We start from the raw sequence: 20,095 nt of genomic DNA, 5'->3' as shown, positions 1-20,095 counted from the left end.
TCAAATAGAGCCAACGTTCGTCACAAAAACCATGAAGATTTTACGACGATCTTATCAAATGTGATTTTCTCCGAAGATGTAAATTCGACGCGATTACTGACAGACTTTTATGTTTTCTTGAAACCTGTCTTTTGATTAACCTTTTCAGTGAGTTTGGTTAAGTAGGTATCAAAAATTTAGCTTTGCAGATATAAGGTTCGCTTTAAAAGTCATATCAATGTTAAAACACAATAGGTACCTCTAGCATCTGTTAAACAATTAGAATTTACTTATTAACACTTTATTTCATACTAACTTTTCGCCCGCGTAGAATTCGCTTATATCGCGCGACACCGTAAGGAGTATTTTCTTCGCATTTATAATATTAGTAGGGATGAATTCAATTTCGTGATAGAATTATATCATTTCTCGGGTAAATATTTTTTCGGGATATGTAAATAAAAAAACTACATTCGTTTGCCAAACAATTTATTAAAACAATAATACTGTTTAATACATTTGTAACGCTGTACGCAACATATTAAATTAATATCACTCGGGATTCAGCATTCGTTAAACTAATACCAGTTGGTTAATTTGTTTGTATTCCATATAAATAAGAATTGGACGATAATTTAGAGTATAGAGTCTAGAGAAATTTGCATCGCGACTATGGGCAGAAAATTTCTTTGCTTGCATTGTTATGTTTAAGAGTTATTTTGGATGTGACGAGTACGATTGAGGAGGGATGGGGTCATGCCTCCTTCGTTCCCCCGCCCTCCCTTCAATGTACGGAGCAATAATGAGATAAAATAAATCAGGTAGTACTAATCATCCCGCCGTATATCGAAGCTTTGGAAAGTATATTCGGATATTTCCTTTTCATTTCTGAACTCCGCTTTGTCAATCTTGCTGCTCGGACTCCCAGTAGTTTTTAACCAGTGCATCCTGAAATAATGGAAGGCTTCTATGCATTATAATAGTTCGATTGATGCATATTCTGTTTCAATAATGTGTTAAAATAAACTAAATGGTAATCTCATTAATTTAACATCAGCTATGAAAATGCTAGCGTAGGGAGCTGGGGAAGAAGGTACTACTGAAGGTACTACATATTCTGAAATGGAAATCAAACGACAACAATTGCTATTATACATCCAACACAAAAAATAACACGTCAAATCGGTTGATAACCCAGCGAGTTATCGAGTAACAGTAATTCACAACAAAAATACATTTGAATTGAAAACCTCCTTCGTTTTTCGGAACGTCGGTTTAAAATAAAGCATTATTTGGTATTAAATAATAATCATTTATGTAGCAAAACAAATAGTGCCTACTATTATTTACATATTCACTATTAGGTAACTTTTATTGTCCATCATATCATTGAATCTACGGGGTTGGTAATGATCATAAACTGTCATCAAGGGTGTGTATAGAGGTGTTTCCACGAATATTGACAAATGTTATTTAGGCAGATCGTTTATCAAATGACGTTTTCACTTCGAATATTAACAGTTAAAAGGAAAAGTGGAATAAATTCGAGTTTCAATAGTAAATGGTAAGGAATGAGTTCATGAGCATAATTGAAATGGGTATTGTTTATTCAGGGGTTCAATGAACGGATCTGCAAATTATTTTAAACAATCATTCATTTTACACCCGATTGCTCTAAAGTTGTTTTCACTGTTTATGAAGGAAGAAGTTCAAAACTATATTTTAACAGAAACTAAGAGACACGGAATATGCGTCTTTTGAACAGCATTCATCGTAAAAAAATTAACGGGAAATGCTGACAGTTTTTTCCAATTTGCTGCCAATAACAATTTGCCGCCCCTTGGACGTCAATGTGATTCTATCAAGAATGATGATGATCATCAGTCCATATTTATTTCTTATGAAGGGATACGGCCAACTTCTTATTCTTGAATATACGGGATTCCTCACGGCATTTTCCTTTGCCGTTTCGAGCAGTGATGATGTGGATAATACACAGATAAATTAAGAAATTATTTGTTCAGAGGTTCTTACAACTGAGCTACGATTGCTCTTATCAAGAATATATTCACGTAATCCGTGACATACATAATATTATATTTCGTACACAGGTATTTTCACTCAGAATTTCATCAAACATCTCATTATCTTTTTGATGTTACACAACATACTCAAATGACACGTATTCAGGCGAGCTTTCTGAGTGGCACTCGGGAGACCTTGACGGTCAAGTAATGTTCCACATTAAGACCTTTTTCATAATGAAAGTGCCGTTGAGGGTGTGCCGTATAACGTTACAACGTGGGATTGCTGACAAATTGAACATCTTGCTTTGACCTTTTCAATATGTACTTATTCATTTTAGAAATTGGATCGTATCAAATGGGAAATGCTATTTTAATCTATGGATTTGAGAGGAAACTCAATAAATAAACGACTGTTGAGTAAAACGGAAATTCAATAATTTTACATACAGTTGCATATTTGTATGCAATGGTTATATCTGCCTCTTTTCATTATGTTATTTATCCTGTATGATCTAGCATAAAACTTCTGTGTATGCATAGATAACTAAATATGAAGAGTTCTGCCTTATCGCCTAACGTCAAATTAGCAGCTATGTGTGTCCGCTAGGCTTACATTTGTCACAAGAAATGTAGGTAACCGAAATTAAATCAACGAATGTTCAGCACGCGTCATGGCTTCTCTTCGTTGCCACAACGCGACGTGACCAAATAACGTTTAGAGATTAACCAAATAAAATTTCGCGATGTGATAACAATGCGTTATGCGAGCTATTGTTTCACTCAATAAGCATTTTTCGTCTTTGAGCGCAACATATTATATAGCTAAAAAGAAAATAGTGAAATATTAATAAAATTGAAGCTTGATGACAAAATTTATAAGCATTCATATAAGTTCTGCATTCGTTTTTAACTGACTCGATTATAGTCTCTCATAATGTTAGTTATTATTAATAGAGTTAACTGTACATATAACCATTGGTAATGAGAAAATAAATAAAAAATTGCATGCGAATGTTATTTTTAGGGTTCTTTAACCAAAGGGACAAATAGGAGGACTACATATATTTCTAAGAAAAATATAAAACATAGATAAATACAAAACAGATGCTGAAAAAAGCTCCATCAAGACATTGTGAATGTCCTTTATCAAACCATGGAATTGCATAGGCTAAATACATAATAAAGATAGTGATATTGAACATTTTGAATGTCACGGTAACTATGTGAGAACTTTGAAACCTTAAATCCTACTGGCTAGCATGGCACTGGTCATTGATATAAGTGTTTTACATCAAAAGCTTAGTATCAAGAGGCTTGTGAGCCAAAAAGACAATATGCATATATTTAAATTATAAAAAAAAATCATCAAATACATAAATAATTAATCTATACATCATAACAAAAACATATTGCTCATTTGTTTGAAAGGGCTATAAGGCTATTGGAACTACAGGTTCAAATTGAACAAAATATTTTTGTGTAGAATAGTTATTGAAGGTCATAGAGCATAAAGTATAGGCTACATAACATATATATTGTTTGGACAACGTGGATAAAACCACATAGAACAGCTAGTAGCTAATTAATATATATTAAAAAAGAAATATGCTTGTGTTTATAATCTTAAGAATGGGTTTAGCTAAAACAAATTGAACAGAGATTATATCAAATAATCTAAAATAACAATGATAATAAAATATTAATTAAAATATTAAAAAAATGGGGAATATAGACTTTCATGGTATAGTAAAAAAATCAAAACCCTAAAGAATTGAAAATTTTTACTTAAGATTCTGTTTGCAGATAAAACCTAAAGGCACAGCAAGTCAGTCAAATAAAATTCTCAAATATATTATGGTTCTTAAAGTAAGTTTTCATTTAATAATTAAAAACTCTAAAGAAGAAAAAAATGACAGAATTGTTCGTACATGTTTTGTTTTGTATTTTAGGCATTCCGTTTATTGAATAATACTAATCATAAAAATCATGCCTAATAATATTTAAGATTTTGATTTGTTTAAATATTCTTTATTCATTATATTCAATGTTCAGTCTCTTTGTGACCATGCTCACTGTTAAATGTCTAAATTATGGGTAAAACAAACAATTAATTAATTGATAATGAATAGATTTGTATTTATTAGTAATGTTATGATATTGACATCCTTAGAGGCATAAATAATTATGAAAATCAGTTAAAAGTCATTCATTTCTTAATGTTTACGACTTGTGTAAAAATATAACACAAGAAAATTGCAGTATTTTAGATGCAAGTCATATATTAAAAGAATGCTTACATGGATTCCACTTTATCGGCCGGACCCTGCACTTGTCCCTGAACAGTGCCATGAGAAGTATTCATACACCATCCCTTTAAACCCAACTTTTGAGCTTGTTCTTTCGTATACTGTTACAAACCAGTTACTATAAGTATGTAGGTATGGATTGTTATTTTATGTAAGTTAAGTAAAGAAAATACATATTATCATTTGGGCTTCTGTAATTACATTTATCCGGTAAGGTGTATTAAAGAAAATGTATACTGCGGTAGGATTAATCCTTACCTTTCTAAAGAATACACCTTGTACTCTACCAAATACTTCAAAATCAACGCTTTTTAATGCCATTGAGATAGCTGCTGTGCAGTAATTGGCTTTAATACAACTTGTTACAGTTGTTAATAACAATAAACGTAGCATTTATTGATTTTAAATAGAAATCTGAATTTACTTGGACCGCTCTCTTCCAGTTGAATTTTCGGCTTTCGATGTAAAAATGTCATTGTCAATCAGTGTTGCCAACTTGGATTTTGAAAAAGGCGTAGGCCAGATTAGAAAATTACGTAGAAATAGTAAAATTTCCATATGAGAAATACGTAGATCTACGTACTTTTTTTTTTATTGAAATTAAGACAGTAGGGTAGGTAAAAGTGAATAAAACGACAATTCATAAGACCCTAAAAGTTGCAGACAGACAGCAGATAGATAAAACTGGTTAGAGAGATATCTCCGTGAACAAAAATAAATAAATAAATATTCTAGTAGCCGGTTAGTTTTTACAATATCTACATTCTACATGTGAAACCACCACTTACAGATAATTTAAAAAAGTTCGCTACTTTCAGGGTCATCGATTTATTTAAATTATTCAATTTTTATTATCATTTTCAGACAAATTAAATTTATACATATATTTATTAAAATGTTTAATGTGTTCCTGCGAAGGCTCGCGGTTTATTTTTAAGCCACTTTTCGTGAAAAGACGCCAAGTTTTACACAGTCTTAATTCAGTTAAATTGAGCAGGAAGCTGAAAAATATTGAAATTAAACTAAAAAACACCTTCGATATCTTAGTTCGAAATATTTTTAGGTTAAGATTCACTTTTACCGTTTTATTTACGGCAGACACCGCAGACAAGACGCCAAGACGTTTCGTTTTACACAGTCACATGAGTCTCAGTTCTTTTGAATTACTGATGACTGACACTGTTTTTAAAATGAATGGCGTAATAATAAGTTGAGTGGCGAGGCGAGGCGAGTATGCGCTAGTATAAAACGGAACGTTTATTAACTTTTTTTTACGAAAGTAACAAAAATAATGCCCATTCAGTCTAACAACGGGATATGTTATTTTGCAATTGAATAATTTTGATAGAAAATACGTAGATTCTGGGACTAAAGTTCGTAGGTTTGCGTGGAAGGCTTAAAATACGTAGATCTACGTAAAAAGACGTAGAGTTGGCAACACTGTTGTCAATGTCATTGATAGCTTACCGATGTGCGACTACTTAGGTGCATATCGTTAGTGTAGGTTACACTTTTCCTTTTACATTCAGATGTTACATATAGGTACATTTCTAACCGACCTTGGTTGGTCCCAGCCAAGTCTAATGGTAGTACATACTATGTATGATGGTAGTACATCCGACATAGTATCGTAAATAGTAACTTACTACATACTATCTACTGCTTTCGGGGCTTGGCTTGGCAACGACTGCAAATAGACGAGTAGAATGCGCTTGCAGTAATGATATTAATTTATTTTGCGCTTTTGAATGGTTTTGAAGTCGTTTAAATATTTGTATAAATAATTCATTACAACTTTTAATATTCCTTAACTATTTTTTCACTTGGCAATTAATTCATAGCTCGTGTAAGAAACTGGTTAATGTCTGTCAAGTGTCAAGCGATTGACATATTCCATTACTTTCTAAGTTCGCACGAGATATATATTTTTAATTTATAAACAATTATCGAATAATAAGGACACGCATCGACGAAATTTAATTAGTATACAAATTTGAAATCAAAAAATAACTATAAGCAGAGCTATGGCTTTTTACTGTTGTAGCAGGTATGTTTACATCTCTAAAATATTATGTAATCTGCATGTTTGGCTAGAAAGATTGATAAAACGATGTGTTTTGATACAGATTGGGCTCCAACTCGTTATTGGGTAACTTGGCCAAGTTACGCACGGCAGTAGGTAGGGCTCAATACGCGCAATCGGCAGCTGTGCCTAAGATCAGCTTTAAAAGGTATGAGCCACCTAAGGAGGAGCACCACGATGTAAGGAATGCTCGTCTCCAACGCCCAATGTCGCCTCACCTTACGATCTACAAACCTCAACTCACTAGTATTTTATCTGTTACCCACAGAGCTGCAGGTAATTATTACAAATTCATTTTTCTGATATTTCTTTGTATCTTGTAATCAGCCATAATGGGTCCATTATACTTCTTAATCTAGACGTTCAAAGAATTCTTTGTATTGTGTAAAATACACAATTCTCTGTTTGTTTTAGGTATAATGCTATCAGGGTACATTACTGCACTGGGTGTTGGTGCCCTTGTCTTGCCTAATGATGTTGCTCACTATGTAACAATGATCGAAGGATTAAATTTATCCCCGGCAACAATATTCCTTGCAAAAGCAATTTTGGCAGCACCATTCGGATACCACTTTGCTAATGGAATTAGGCATTTATATTGGGACACGGCTAAAGGCTTGACAATTAAGGAAGTTTACTCAACGGGATATGCTATGTTGGCGGGATCAGTAGCGATTACACTATTTTTAGCTGCATTGTGAGTAAAATAATTAGTAAATGTTCTGAGTATTATTTATTGTTCTTATAAGTGATGTAATAAATTTTCTTTAACAGACATTTGTTTTTATTATAATATTCTTAACAACTACATATTGTATGAGAAATTAGGCAACACCACATGTGTTCAAAACATCGTGAATAGTTTTGAATTTTTCAAAGTCCAATTTTTCTGTAGTAGCAAGGCCCTTTGCAGCATTCTGAAATTAAATAATAAATTATTATACACATCTTTTTCTTTGTATGAATTTTGTCTAAGTTCAGAAGATATACTTACATTAAAAATAACATTATTATTCTTGAGGAATTCTCCATAAATATTAAACAAATCCAATCTTGTGTCAAGTAACTCTGCCAAACTGAGTGGTGTGTGTGCGATTGACACATCGGATAGGAAATCTTTAGCTGAGAGCCATGTTCTGGAAGGTTCCATTACTATGTTGCATGTGGCAAAGTTTGTGAGTGCATCTCTTCCTCCAGCATCACGGTTCAGACATAGTAGTTCATATTGAGAAGAATCAAAGTTTGATAGATCAGCGCCTTGAAATTAAAGAATGTGTTAGACATTAAATGTGCTTTGTTTACTTAAGAACAATATAAATAGTAGTCCTACAGTTCAATTTAATAAGTAGGTATATTTATTATGTAATAAATATTATATTGAGAGCTTCAACTTTAATTTAAATATGGTGCAGTCAAAATAAAACTTACTTGAAACAAAGGCAACATCGCCTCTGTCTTCTTGTAGGCACTTGGCCGCATTGTTGTCCCCAGAGCACTGTTTCTTCAATTTGGATACATCATCTCCTGAAACATTACTTTGATGATTATGTTCTAAAAAGGTTTGTAATTATGTAGAAATTACAAAGCCTTTGTAAGGAGACGACTCCATGTATTTTTTAGTTTCCCCAACTTTTTGAGACAAATTACAATCTAAATACATTTTGCCATTTTCACTTTTTGATCTTTTACTTTTGTTTTTTAAGTGTGTATTTGTTTCTATTGACATTTTTTGGGGAATATGTATTTTTTATTATTAATATGTGATACAGTGTGCCAAAAGCAAAATAATGTTTGCCAACATATAATTTGATACCTTGCCCATTGGCACTAATTTTATCACAATATAGACTTTATACTCATTTTGTTATGGTTGCTAGTTTACACATAGGTATGTTAAAATAAATATGATTAAGAAGAAAATCACTACCATAGTATAAAACAAAGTCGCTTTCTCTGTCCCTATGTCCCTATGTATGCTTATATGTTTTTTTTTTATAGATAGAGTGATTCAAGAGGAAGGTTTATATGTACAATAACATCTATTACTACTCCGAATTAACGCGTGCGAAGCCGCGGGCAAAAGCTAGATTTGAATAAGTTACAATTGCACTTGGAAATTTATATGAATAAATAAGATGGAAGTTATTTTTAGCCGACTTTAAAACAGTAGAGACGGTTCAATGTTCGTATGTGAGTTATATTCTTTTTTTCCTATAAAAGAAAAAAAATCAACAACTGTTTGTGTTATCACGTAAGAAGGAAAATAAAATCACCTCTAGGATTATTCTCAACCTTATCCACGCCTGGTATACAAGAACCGGCGAAGAAATCACCCAAGTTTTTGATGCACTGAAATGTAAACACAAACTAGAATTTCCAGTTAAGCATAAAATGAATATCACTTTCATATTCATGCACAATTCACAAACCTGATCGGATTTGATGACCTTTTTGTTGATTAAGTAATAAAGCGGAGCTTGCAGACCGCTGAATGTGCCGTATGAATTGTGGCAGGAGCTGCGAAAACGCAATTAATTTTACATTTGCTCGCCTAAATGTTCTGCAGAACACATAATAAATCTGTATAGTATAACCTCCACATTTATATTATAAATGTGAAAGTTTGTTTGGTTGAATGTTTGAATGTTTGTCCGTCATCCACGCTGAAAGTGCTGAACGAATTTTGGTATACAGACAGGGTATGAGCTGAAAATGCTCCCTTGGAGTATTACAGGAATCTTGATATCCGGGCATAGCCGGGACGACCATCTAGTATTCAATAATTTCGATCTGTCCCGGCTTCGCCTGTGTTTCATAATAGCAGTCACAGATTACGTACAGAGTTCTCAACAGTAAGACTTAAGAATTTTTAAAATCGGTCCTATAGTCCTGGACTAATTCCAGGACAAATTGATTCATTTGTGTTCAAACAAATTATTCGGCTTTACATATATTAAACTATTTCATTTTAATATATTACAGTACAGATTATTCCTACTATCCTACTAATATTATAAATGCGAAAGTTTGTAAGGATGTGTGTGCGTTTGTTGCTTTTTCACGCAAAAACTACGGATTGCAATGAAATTTGGTAATTAGATAGCTGGACAATTGGAATAATATATAGACAATAAAGGCTTTTTATCCCGATTTTCCTACGCGATACGGACTTACGCGGGTGAAACCGCGGGGCGTAGCTAGTATTAGTATAAATTAATAAAAAAAACAAACTAAACCGTGGGCGGAGAGCTAGTATCGAAATAAATGGTAATAAGTAGTTAGATATAATACTTTATCAGTTTCTTGGAGTAAATGTCTATTAAAATAGAATGGTTTTAAATAAGTGAGTAATGCAGTCGCGACTTAAATGGATCTTGATAAAATGAAGTAGTTTCAAAACACAGTTATTATGCATAAAACTTCTTTCATTAGAGGAAATTTATGAATATGAGTAGATTTTTGAAGGGAATAAATTTACTCATCTATTGCTGTTATCCTAAAGAGATAAAGTTATCACTATTCATTTTTTTTTTTAAATTTTAATTTAATTAATCGGTTTAAGTGGAGTATAAGTATTTTTTGTTTTATAACTTTAATAACTTTTAGAAGAAAGTTAAAGAAACAATGTAATTATGGTAAGATAGATTGATCTCGAGCGCTAGTTGAATGAAGCCATCAATGTCTTTCGCAATGGCGGCTTTATAATTAATCCGTCTTGGCTTTGTCTATTTCTTTTGTAATATAAAGTTTGTATTTTTGTATTATATTTAATTTTTTGCTATACGTATTTATATTTCTCAATATTGTTACCTCCCTACTCTAGGGACATATTAACTTTATAAACATGTATATTTTGATACCTACCGTTATAATACAGATAAATAAAAACATAGTTATAATTATTTTAGCAATATATTAAAAAAATATGCTGTAAGAATAAACTCATCGTTTAAGCTATATGAAAAAGGAAGTTTATTATTCAGTCATTATTATTAAATTTCATTGTTCGTCGTCTTGCTGTCTACCTATTGATTAAAGCAGACGAAGAGTAAAACTGTCCTTAGAAATAAAAGGAAACTCACCGTTTTCCTCTTAGGTCTTCAATCTTGGAGTGTGGTGTGTTCTTCTTGACCACAGCAACAGCGTAATTAGGTATTTTAGTGGCCCCGTACACTTCGTGGAAAACTGGATGCAGGTTGTACTTTTTGGATGCTGACGCTACCCTCATTCCGTCGACGGATGCTAAATCTGATCCATTATCCTGAACCTGATATTTTTAATTTGAAATCAAAAATTTTTGTTCAAACTCTTGAATTAATGGCAAATAAAACATAAAATAAGACTAATAAATATAATACTTATTCAACTAAATTTTATCACTATCTACTATCAAATATCAGGACAGGCAAGATTATTCTAACCTTTATTTTTAGGTCCACAAACTTTTTCCAAAACTCAAATAACCTAAGTGTGAAGTTTGTGAAAACTATACACATAAAAGTTATAGTCAGTCCAGTAACATTTATGGATTTTTTAAATAATATAAAAACCAACTGCATAAAATCTAATACAATAAAAACAAAGAATTGTATGTGGTAGTCGAGCAAGCTTCGGCACGAATTGGGCCAGCTCGCAAGGGGAAGTACCACACCCCCACAGAAGACCGGCGTGAAATAGCATTCTGCTGTGTTTCGTTCGGTGAGTGGGGGAGCCGGAGGCCCCTATCCTTTTCCTTACCCTTCCCAGTCCTTTCCTTTATTCCTCTCGCCAATCCTTTTTTAATCCCTTCCCAATTTAAAGTCGGCAATCCATTTGCAGAGGCGTAAGGTCTGCAATGGACCTTATGCCTCTCCAAATGTTCATGGGCGGTAGTAGCGCTTACCATCAGGCGTTCCACCAGCTCCATTGTCGACTGTGTGATAAAAACAAAGAATTACGCACGCTCTTCAAGCACGCATCATCAGAGGCTTCTTGCACGCAGTCCAGTTTGGGGCGGATGTCCCGGCTGAACGCGAACACGGACATCGAGCGGCACTTCGCTAGCGCCACGTTCGACGTCACACACATTCTGCCGTTTATTGGTGACAATATTTAATTGGTGATAAGCTATACTAGTATTATGCAGCTGAAGAGTTTGTTTGTTAACCACTAGTATAAAATAACCATTATTAAAAGTAGCAAAAACTTAAGAAAAATTAAACTTATTAGGTTTATGCCACATTTGTAAACTATCCACCAATCATAAAGGGGGTAAGTAGTTAAATTCGAGATTTTCACATTATAAGATTTATTGATTCATATACGTAACTAGCGGTCCGCCCCGGCTTCGCCCGTGGTACCTACATATATAGCCTAATACCATCCTCAATAAATGGGCTATCTAAAACTGAAACAATTTTTTAAATCGGATCAGTAGTTCCTGAGATTAGCGAGTTAAGACAAACAAACAAACAAACTCTTCAGCTTTATTAGTATAGATATATACAAACAAAATCGAATTCAATGCCATTAATATGATGCATTAGTGATAGAGAGTCTACTTCAAGTATTTTACGATTCACAGCTATGTTTTTTAATTCTGCTAGTATTTTATAAATTTTGGGAGCTAGTTAGCGAACTGCAGTTAGATGGCAAGGTCGGCACATTTTTATAATATTGAATCTCGTTCACATCTGTATATAGTAATTACAGTAGGTATTGTACATGCCTAACTATTGATTGAATTTATAAATGTAATCATCCAGATCTGGATCTATTTACAAAAATGACCTAACTCCTAACTAATCAAACCCGATCCTAAAAACATCATGGCATATTTACGAAGCACATTTAAAATATACATTCATTCTACACTATCGATCTTACCTAACAACAGGCTCGGGGGGTCCATGACCACGCTCAATTACTTCAGTATAGTTGGCCTTTTGTAGGTAATCGACTGGTCTGATCGGAATGTTATCAGCTACGTGGTGAATCTTTTCGGAGAGACCTAACACGTTGGTGAACCAATCTGGTTTGGAACTAGCACCTAAGATAGTAAAAAAACCATAGGTAGTATAACGCTGCATTAAGTCACTTTAATGAAATAAGAAAGAAAAGACTGTTGATGAAAAAGTTTGCCTTAGAATAAAGAAAACAAATTCATATCACTAAGAAGACTTTAATATCGGAATACGTAAATGTAATGTTCAATACAATTTTTTAAAACTGAATATTTTCAAATCATATTTTTTAGATAATTTCATGTTATTGAAATAATTTTGTTCTACTTTCGAGTGATTGCTACATTTTGGTATTTTTCCTAAGTCTATAATAAGATTATTTGAGCCGACATCAAGTTATTTATAACCATAATTTTTGAAATAGTAAAGCTTGAAATAGTAAAGCTACTACTTCAAAGGCCAATTTAAATAAAATATGAAAAGAAGTCTCGTTTAAAGAGCATCTACAATTACAACATTCTAAATAAAAAAAAAGAACAGTACTTACCAGCATCAGCTAATTGCTTAATTTTTTCTCTCAACGGCGACAATTTAGCGAGCACATCGTTATGGCCGAGCAATCCTTGCCAAGGTCGAGCCGCCCAAGAACAAGGCTTCTCCCTAACCGGTACTTTGGACCCATCGGCGCAAAGATACGCGAAGTCATCAGGGTTCTCTGATGACTGGCTGGCGGGAGTCGTGCCAACTGGGAGCTATGGATTCTTTGTGAGACTAGGATTGCGTATTTCGCTTTATGTTAATTATTTTTATGAGCGAGAAAGCAATTTATAGAAAGAACAGCGAGATAGCTATTAGACAGAGTGGTGGTTAAAAATAAATGCAAGTGTTATACTCTATTATATTGTTAGGTTTATGAACAACGGCATAACTAAATTACAGATTTATTTTAAAAATTCCATACTAGAAGAGTTAAACTAATAACAATTAAGACATTTATTTAAAATGTAAATAAGATAATTTAATTAATCGGATATATTACCTACTGATTTAATTTTACAACTGCACCAATAACTCTACTATATTATTTACGCTATAAGTAGGTACTTTTGTATGTATATGATATTATGGCTTTCTATGTTTAATGCGCGAGCGTAGAACTGAAAGTTTACTAAGAGAGTTCTGGGTTCGATTACCAAAGGGAATTTGGGACAAACTGTCTCAGTATAGCAGGACACAGAATGCTGATCACCTACATGTCCGTGAAGAAAATCAACCCAGGTGGAACTGATGTAACTTATGAATTAATGGCTCTAAAATCACTACATATTTGAAAGAATTTTATTGAACAGTAGGTCGGTTTTGTAATATGCTTTGAACGGGTAATGGAGAGAGGATTTTAACGGAACGTTAATACATTAGATTACCGATTTCATGGTACGAGTCTCTTACTTCACTATAGTTTTGCATTGACACTGACGGATATTGATCCGACTATCATCCGGATATCGAAAATCCTATCACTTCGGACCCAACTCAATAGAATTACGTTGCGCTAAGAGGGAACAATATCTGTGATGGCCTCTCAGTAAAGGTGACTTGTATTATGATACACTATAATGGATAGTAGCTATAAATACTTTAATATATGGAAATTTAATAGAAATAGAGTTTTTTTAATAAGAATATTAATTTTGTTTTAATTGAACATATCATTGTCATTATTTTAGCGAAATAATTTGGAAGTAAGAAATAGTTAATACTAATACTAACAGAATATTTGTTTATACTGTTGTATATTTATTTTACCAAACAATTTTTAAACTCCTCAATCAATAATATCAATCAATCAAATTACAATAAATTTCAGCCGGAGCATGAATTCAAATAAGTTCATTTTCTCGAATGATATTCCCGAAATTCGAAGCTATGCAAGATATAATAAAACATGCAGAAATGAGATGCAATAGAATATAATATAACATACCCCAAAGAACTTCCTGACGTAGATAACCTTAGTAAAGGCAACCTCCCCCCCATTATGAGCAAGGCATCTCAAAGCGCCTTCGTAGCCACTAAAGTTGTCTGGATAATCGCACTTGTCTGGGTGTTCGCACATTGCACATAGTTGGCTATATTGGGATTCTGAAAATTATATATATTATACGAAAACTATTTGGAGATAAGATTTCAAATTTCAAATACAAACAAATAATAGGATGTAAAAGACGTGGGTTCTTTGCATATAGTCAGTTTTAATGAGATTCTAAAAATTGTTTTGTAAGTACAAACTATACAATTTATCTCTTAGGTGAATTTCCACGTTAGTAGTAGACAAACTGTTATTTGGCGGCCAATTTCAATGAAAAAAAGAGTAAACGGGACTAGTTATGTTCTTATGAAAAGTAAAAATTTACAATTGTAAATTAACTAATTAATATATGTTGTATCATTATAAAGATGTATTTGTAAGAAATTTAACTTTTCGTTCCTGAAAATCGAAATATCAAATACGTCTTCGAAAATATTTATACTGAATGTTTACAGTAGTAAATGCGAAGACGCTATAAAAATTGGTTAAATAAACAAGCCCGTGATAAAAGAAAGCCGAGAAAGTTAATTTCGTTACACAGATCAATCAGTCTGTCATGTTATTTTTGTAAATATAGAGGTTCTGTTTCGAGCCTCCTCCATCGCTTTGATGTGGGAAACCTCTTAGTTCTAAGTGATCTCAAACAACATCAAAAGTTTTTTTATTTTCCGGAGAGCAACTTGTTGCTGTAACCTTGTTTGTCTTACGTGTCCAATTTTAGGTACATAAGAATAATGAGACGTAAACAATTGGATTTGAGAAGAGCACTTATAAAGACAAAATAATGCGATACATTAAAAACTTAATTAAAAGAACATTTATGCCACCGGGTAAGTGAACAAAATAAAACCTTATATTTGACGTCGATGGCTGTTGTTATTATTGACGAAGAAAGCGTTTGACTCTGATTAGCTCAGACAAATGATAAATTATACTTGATCTGCTAAGGCACCGATTCATAATTAATAAATGAATGGCAGTTAAAATAAAGTAATTTTATCATTAATAAACTTACTCCAAGCAGAATTTGTTTTTGGATCTGGTGACCATGTTCCAACAATACAAGACTTCTTGAAAAATGTTGATAACGCGCGCAATTCGTTCTCCTTTGGTGAAATACTTCTATCTGTCATTTTTGGGAAGATTTCCCTTTTCATTAGCATCGTGAGAGGAATCTATTTAGAAAGCAAAATAAAAAGATCAGGAGATAATATGGAAAGCCAATGTAGCTTACTAAAAAGTCGGGGCTTAACTACTTGGAAGGCCCTTTTTATTATTTATTGTAGTGGGAATGGCGATCTCTACAAAATATAAAAAGTTTTATATTGCGGCGCGTTGCTAAGAATTCATAATAACTTATCCCGAGGGCAAAAATTCCATACAAAGAAAATATACGAGAATCTATCGTGTACTCTTTTTCATTATAAAAATACATTTTTCTACTCACAATATAAAGCTATATTAACCACACTCAAAGATCAGACTTCAATATACATTTATTTTAACCAAAATCAATTTCGCAATATCTAGGGCGCCTCTTTTATGTGACTTCCCAAGCAATTTGGTTCTGATTAAATTGAGCAATATAAAGAGAAAACTTATTATTTTTTTCTCGGATTTGTATTTCAATACCTGAAAAATCTTTTCGTATAACTTTCAATGATATGCATTTCAGCATTTTTGAATTTGGAATTTTGCTTCAAATGAAACGCAATCCGTCCATGTTTTAAAGGCCTAAACTTAAACTCAAATTTAAACTTACATATTTATCTATTCAATTATACTTCTTCTAGAAGGTCCTTTAGATCGTCATAATATAATTTTATCATTGATTACCATTTACATATTATACGTTCATAATTGACAAATATTTTTTTAAGCTCTATTTTTTATACTTTATAACTAATTGCATATATTTCTATGTGGAAATTGATAGGAAGTAAACAAACTTACCTTGTAACCCACATTTCTATTAACACCTGTATGGCAGGACTTCAGACCTTTCAATTCATCTAAACTGTGTATGTTTAGATCTTTATGCACCACGATAACTGCTTCATAGCGGAATTCCGCTAAAATAAATACATAATAAGCTTCATACTGTGCTCCTGTTTCTTATTTTATTCTCAAGAATAATAGCCTACGCGTACAAAATAAATGTTAATGCAGACAAAGAAACTCAACAAAGTTATGGTTTCCAATTATTCGAGAATTAAAGATATAATTAAGTTCAGTGAAAGCATGAGATAAAGAACTTCCGTAATCGAGTCTCTAGCTATATGAAAGAGAATTTTCTAAAGCCTTACACCGCACGGGACTTGCGATTCGTTAATTATTATCTCGTATTGTGCGAAACAACCAAATATAGCCTTTTGTCCTCGAGGGATACCATAATGGTCGTTATTTCGTTTAATTAAACGGCAGTTCCGTGTTTATTTAATAAATTAATTGTAATTACGGAAATTCCATTAGGACGCGCAGTCCGTCTGTTTAAGGAAAGCTTAGATGTAATCCGATGTAGAGCTGCAGGGAGATTTGCGAGTATTATGCAGCGTTTGCCAGTTGGGATGGTCTTCACAACTGAGCTGCTTGGATGATTCGAGTAATACGTCTGTTATTATCATTGAAAACGCTAATGAATTTATTTTTGTATGTTTAGGTTCATTTAAAATTAAATTATTCCTCTTTCTAATTTCTGAGTCGTTTTATTTTTCTTAAAAGACTGTTCAAAAGAAAAAAATCATTTTTGCTTTTTTTGAATTTTCTATGAAACAATATGAATGAAATCTTTGATTTGGAAATAATTTATCCTTGTAAATAGAACCAACGTTTCTGGAATAGGGGTTGGGCTCACGTCCTTTGAACCCTTATTAAAGACGGCTATATTTTCTGAATCGTCCTGATTTATAGCTGGTCTAAGGATAGTTGGGTTAGCCTCGGGAGCCTGTGTACAATTCCCATGTTTTAGCTTTACACATTCAATGATTTAGTAGACAGTTATTTGACGGAATTTTTTATGTATCAGTCTGGGAGTTATTGTTGATGTACTTAAGCATAAAAATTTCAGTAAAAATGTATGAGGGGAATAAATTCCATTTTTCAATTGCATTTATGTATACTGTTATAATAGTGATATCACTTTTGATTGTGGCGTTTAGACCCACCCAAGTTTACGTATTGCTGAAATGCAACAATACTTTGTGTCTGCTCTATTCATTCGATATCAGCATTCACCGAGTGTCAAGTGTGTTTACACAGCGTTGAATTGAAATTTTCCTCTTTGTGAGTCAACAGTGCTCTGATTTCATAGGTATTTTTTATACGCAATTGAAGGCTGAAGAATTCCTCATTCATTTCATTTCGTAGAGCTTCGCAAAAAAGGTAGCATTCACATTTTGAAATTCTTTTTTTTTTTTATAATTAGACATTTAAAATGATCACATTTATATATTTATTTCAATTAAATTAATTTTACATTAGAGGAAAAGATCACTGCCACTATTAAAATTCATTAGAACGTTTCTATCGATTTCATAATATATTTGCTCCATACTGGTAAACAGCTCATTAATGAAGTGCCCGCAAATGCTCTGTATTGAACTATTCAAGACTTCAACCTGGTAAAATTTTGATCAATTTAAGTGGGAACAGATATTCTAAATTTCAGAACGTATATTGTATATATTCTATTTATGTAAGCGATGAGTGAAATAGCGAAATATTTCCATCAGTATTATTGGATCGAGCGATCAGAATATTTGAATTGGAAACGATCCCGATGAGAATTTGAGAGCTATCTAAATAAATAGGAATCGTAAATGGCGCACAAACAGGGAATTGTCGATTTACGAAATATTCAGTGGAAGGCGCAAGATTGTTGACGTCTATCATTAAGAGGTTTTCAGAAATTACTTGACACAAATATTTCACAAAATAATGAGAGAAAATGAGAGACGAGGCAGTATAAATAAAGGGTACCTTCCTACCCATAAAACAATACCTCAATTTTCGTGTGAGTTAATGCCGCAGGTAAAATTTATGTCACAGGCTTTAGGTTTTCAAATTTTACTTTATGTTCAAGTTTATGATCCGTTGTTGCAATAAAATTTTAATCTTAAACCCGCAATTGAAGTAACGCTTTGCTTCAGATAAAAAAAAAACATGTTCGAAGTAACAATAGTTATAAATTATTAATATTTTTATTAGGATAAATTTTTTAACAGAATTCATTCTGCGATAGATAGAAAAATGATATAAGTTTTAATTAAAACATGTGGCATATTGTTTTATTTCTTTGTACTTTTCTAGTAAATTTTGTTTTGAATTTAATATATCGAGGTTTATTTCTTTAGAATTACTTATCAGCATAAATACTATATTATTAAACTATAATTATACAATTTCAGTAAAACACGCAACAACTGGAATGCACTGTATTTCCTAATACAGTGATAATGTACCTCAACATAGGTTCGGTCACCCGTCAAATTTAATTAATTCCATTCTATTAGTCAAACGGGTTTCGAAGTTCTCTCATAATACCACACCATATTCATTCCCTATCTATATAATATGCGTTCCTGCATGCGGTCATTAAGTTGGTTAGAGAATGTTTGTTTAGGATGTTACGAAACTCTTTGAATATTACGAGAGATCTTGTTTGCATGGGAAATGAGCCTTTCTTTAATATAGGCTATAGTTAGTTAACGGACATATAAATAAGGCAAGTTATTAGGAAATCTTGTATTATCATTAATACAATTTTGAGAAAAATTGATGAAATCCTTTAAGAAAAGGGTTCTTTGCGATAACATAAAAAATACGCATGCTTTAAAAATATTTTACAAAAAATATCAACCTCCTCTACAACACTTAGGTACAATAGAAATACAGATAAGTATCAAACATATTACGATATTAATTTATAAAATAGGAGAGAATTAAAATAGAATTATCAGAAAATATTTTGTTTGATTGAATGCATCACGGTATTAATTAATTAAAAGAGCTTTTATCTTGTGAAAGGTCATGATAATTTAATTTGTAGGGATGAAAAAGCATTGTATGCAAATGTAGATACATACACACATATGAATAAATGATATTGGTTTTGGAATATTTTCTATTTAGTTACATAATTTTAATGTCAATTTAATTGCGACAATGAAATACTTACCTATTTAGGTAATTTTGTAATGAGGGGAAAATGTTTATGAAGGTACATATATGAGAAGATAAATTGCTAGACGGAGTACACGCACATCCTGAGGTTTTCAAATTAACGTCAAAAGGTCAGCTATTAACTTCTAATAAATAACGTGTGGGAATATCTTTGCGTTGTACGTATAGTATTATGTTATCTGTGGTTGTACTGTATGTAACAACGAGTTTTATTGAGGTATGTATTCGGTCGTTTGTAGCACAGTATCGTCACAAACTAATTTGCGCAATCATATTCGTTTAACTTCCCTAAAAGATTCCACATTTTATTAAATAATTTGAAATAAACATCCATCAAAACACATTTTCTTAAGGTTACGAAGTATATCTTATAACACAACTACAATTACTGGAAATTTTATTTTTGAATCAGTATAACTTAATATAATAATAAATTTTATATCTATAACGAGCAATTTTGTATATAAATAAATTATTATATTTGTATA

General features: G+C 32.3%; 3 protein-coding genes across 3 annotated transcripts in view; 1 reads left to right on the top strand and 2 right to left on the bottom strand.

Annotated features, from left to right (window-relative positions):
* Nucleotides 1-696: 696 nt before the first annotated feature.
* LOC119833984 (acylphosphatase-2-like) lies at nucleotides 697-4,785 on the bottom strand. Its single transcript, XM_038358247.1, has 3 exons — nucleotides 4,571-4,785; nucleotides 4,304-4,413; nucleotides 697-927 (listed from the first exon to the last, which is right to left on the bottom strand). The coding sequence occupies exons 1-3, from the start codon at nucleotides 4,703-4,705 to the stop codon at nucleotides 807-809; spliced, it is 366 nt and encodes a 121-aa protein (XP_038214175.1). The 5' UTR covers nucleotides 4,706-4,785; the 3' UTR covers nucleotides 697-806.
* A 1,391-nt stretch (nucleotides 4,786-6,176) lies between these two features.
* Nucleotides 6,177-7,137, top strand: LOC119834024 (succinate dehydrogenase cytochrome b560 subunit, mitochondrial-like). The gene is made up of 3 exons (XM_038358302.1): nucleotides 6,177-6,359; nucleotides 6,439-6,671; nucleotides 6,810-7,137. The coding sequence occupies exons 1-3, from the start codon at nucleotides 6,337-6,339 to the stop codon at nucleotides 7,094-7,096; spliced, it is 543 nt and encodes a 180-aa protein (XP_038214230.1). The 5' UTR covers nucleotides 6,177-6,336; the 3' UTR covers nucleotides 7,097-7,137.
* Nucleotides 7,138-7,165: 28 nt separating this feature from the next.
* The window catches only part of LOC119834023 (transferrin), an 18,083-nt gene continuing 5,153 nt past the window's right edge, over nucleotides 7,166-20,095 (bottom strand). The window contains exons 4-15 of the mRNA XM_038358301.1: nucleotides 16,380-16,498; nucleotides 15,442-15,601; nucleotides 14,322-14,479; nucleotides 12,885-13,089; nucleotides 12,261-12,423; nucleotides 11,337-11,463; nucleotides 10,478-10,662; nucleotides 8,825-8,912; nucleotides 8,669-8,744; nucleotides 7,824-7,919; nucleotides 7,390-7,652; nucleotides 7,166-7,312 (exon numbers count right to left, since the gene is read on the bottom strand). Of these exons, the coding sequence (XP_038214229.1) occupies nucleotides 7,220-7,312; nucleotides 7,390-7,652; nucleotides 7,824-7,919; nucleotides 8,669-8,744; nucleotides 8,825-8,912; nucleotides 10,478-10,662; nucleotides 11,337-11,463; nucleotides 12,261-12,423; nucleotides 12,885-13,089; nucleotides 14,322-14,479; nucleotides 15,442-15,601; nucleotides 16,380-16,498 (1,733 nt within the window). The 3' untranslated portion in view covers nucleotides 7,166-7,219. The remainder of the gene's footprint in view (nucleotides 7,313-7,389; nucleotides 7,653-7,823; nucleotides 7,920-8,668; nucleotides 8,745-8,824; nucleotides 8,913-10,477; nucleotides 10,663-11,336; nucleotides 11,464-12,260; nucleotides 12,424-12,884; nucleotides 13,090-14,321; nucleotides 14,480-15,441; nucleotides 15,602-16,379; nucleotides 16,499-20,095) is intronic.

This window comes from Zerene cesonia, chromosome 18 (genome assembly GCF_012273895.1).
Source record: "Zerene cesonia ecotype Mississippi chromosome 18, Zerene_cesonia_1.1, whole genome shotgun sequence".
Taxonomy (NCBI): Eukaryota; Metazoa; Arthropoda; class Insecta; order Lepidoptera; family Pieridae; genus Zerene; species Zerene cesonia.
The sequence above is the reverse complement of the archived record's forward strand: the minus strand, read 5'-3'. Positions and strand labels throughout refer to the sequence as shown.

Bases quoted from the DNA above. Each gene is read 5' to 3' on its own strand.
- LOC119833984 (XM_038358247.1), bottom strand. From the start codon at position 4,705: ATGCTACGTTTATTGTTATTAACAACTGTAACAAGTTGTATTAAAGCC. The intron at 4,414-4,570 runs GTAAGGATTAAT...GGTTTGTAACAG, and splicing joins AAGGTGTATTCTTTAGAAAG to TATACGAAAGAACAAGCTCA. The intron at 928-4,303 runs GTAAGCATTCTT...CCATTATTTCAG, and splicing joins GCCGATAAAGTGGAATCCAT to GATGCACTGGTTAAAAACTA.
- LOC119834024 (XM_038358302.1), top strand. From the start codon at position 6,337: ATGGCTTTTTACTGTTGTAGCAG. The intron at 6,360-6,438 runs GTATGTTTACAT...GTTTTGATACAG, and splicing joins GCTTTTTACTGTTGTAGCAG to ATTGGGCTCCAACTCGTTAT. The intron at 6,672-6,809 runs GTAATTATTACA...TGTTTGTTTTAG, and splicing joins TGTTACCCACAGAGCTGCAG to GTATAATGCTATCAGGGTAC.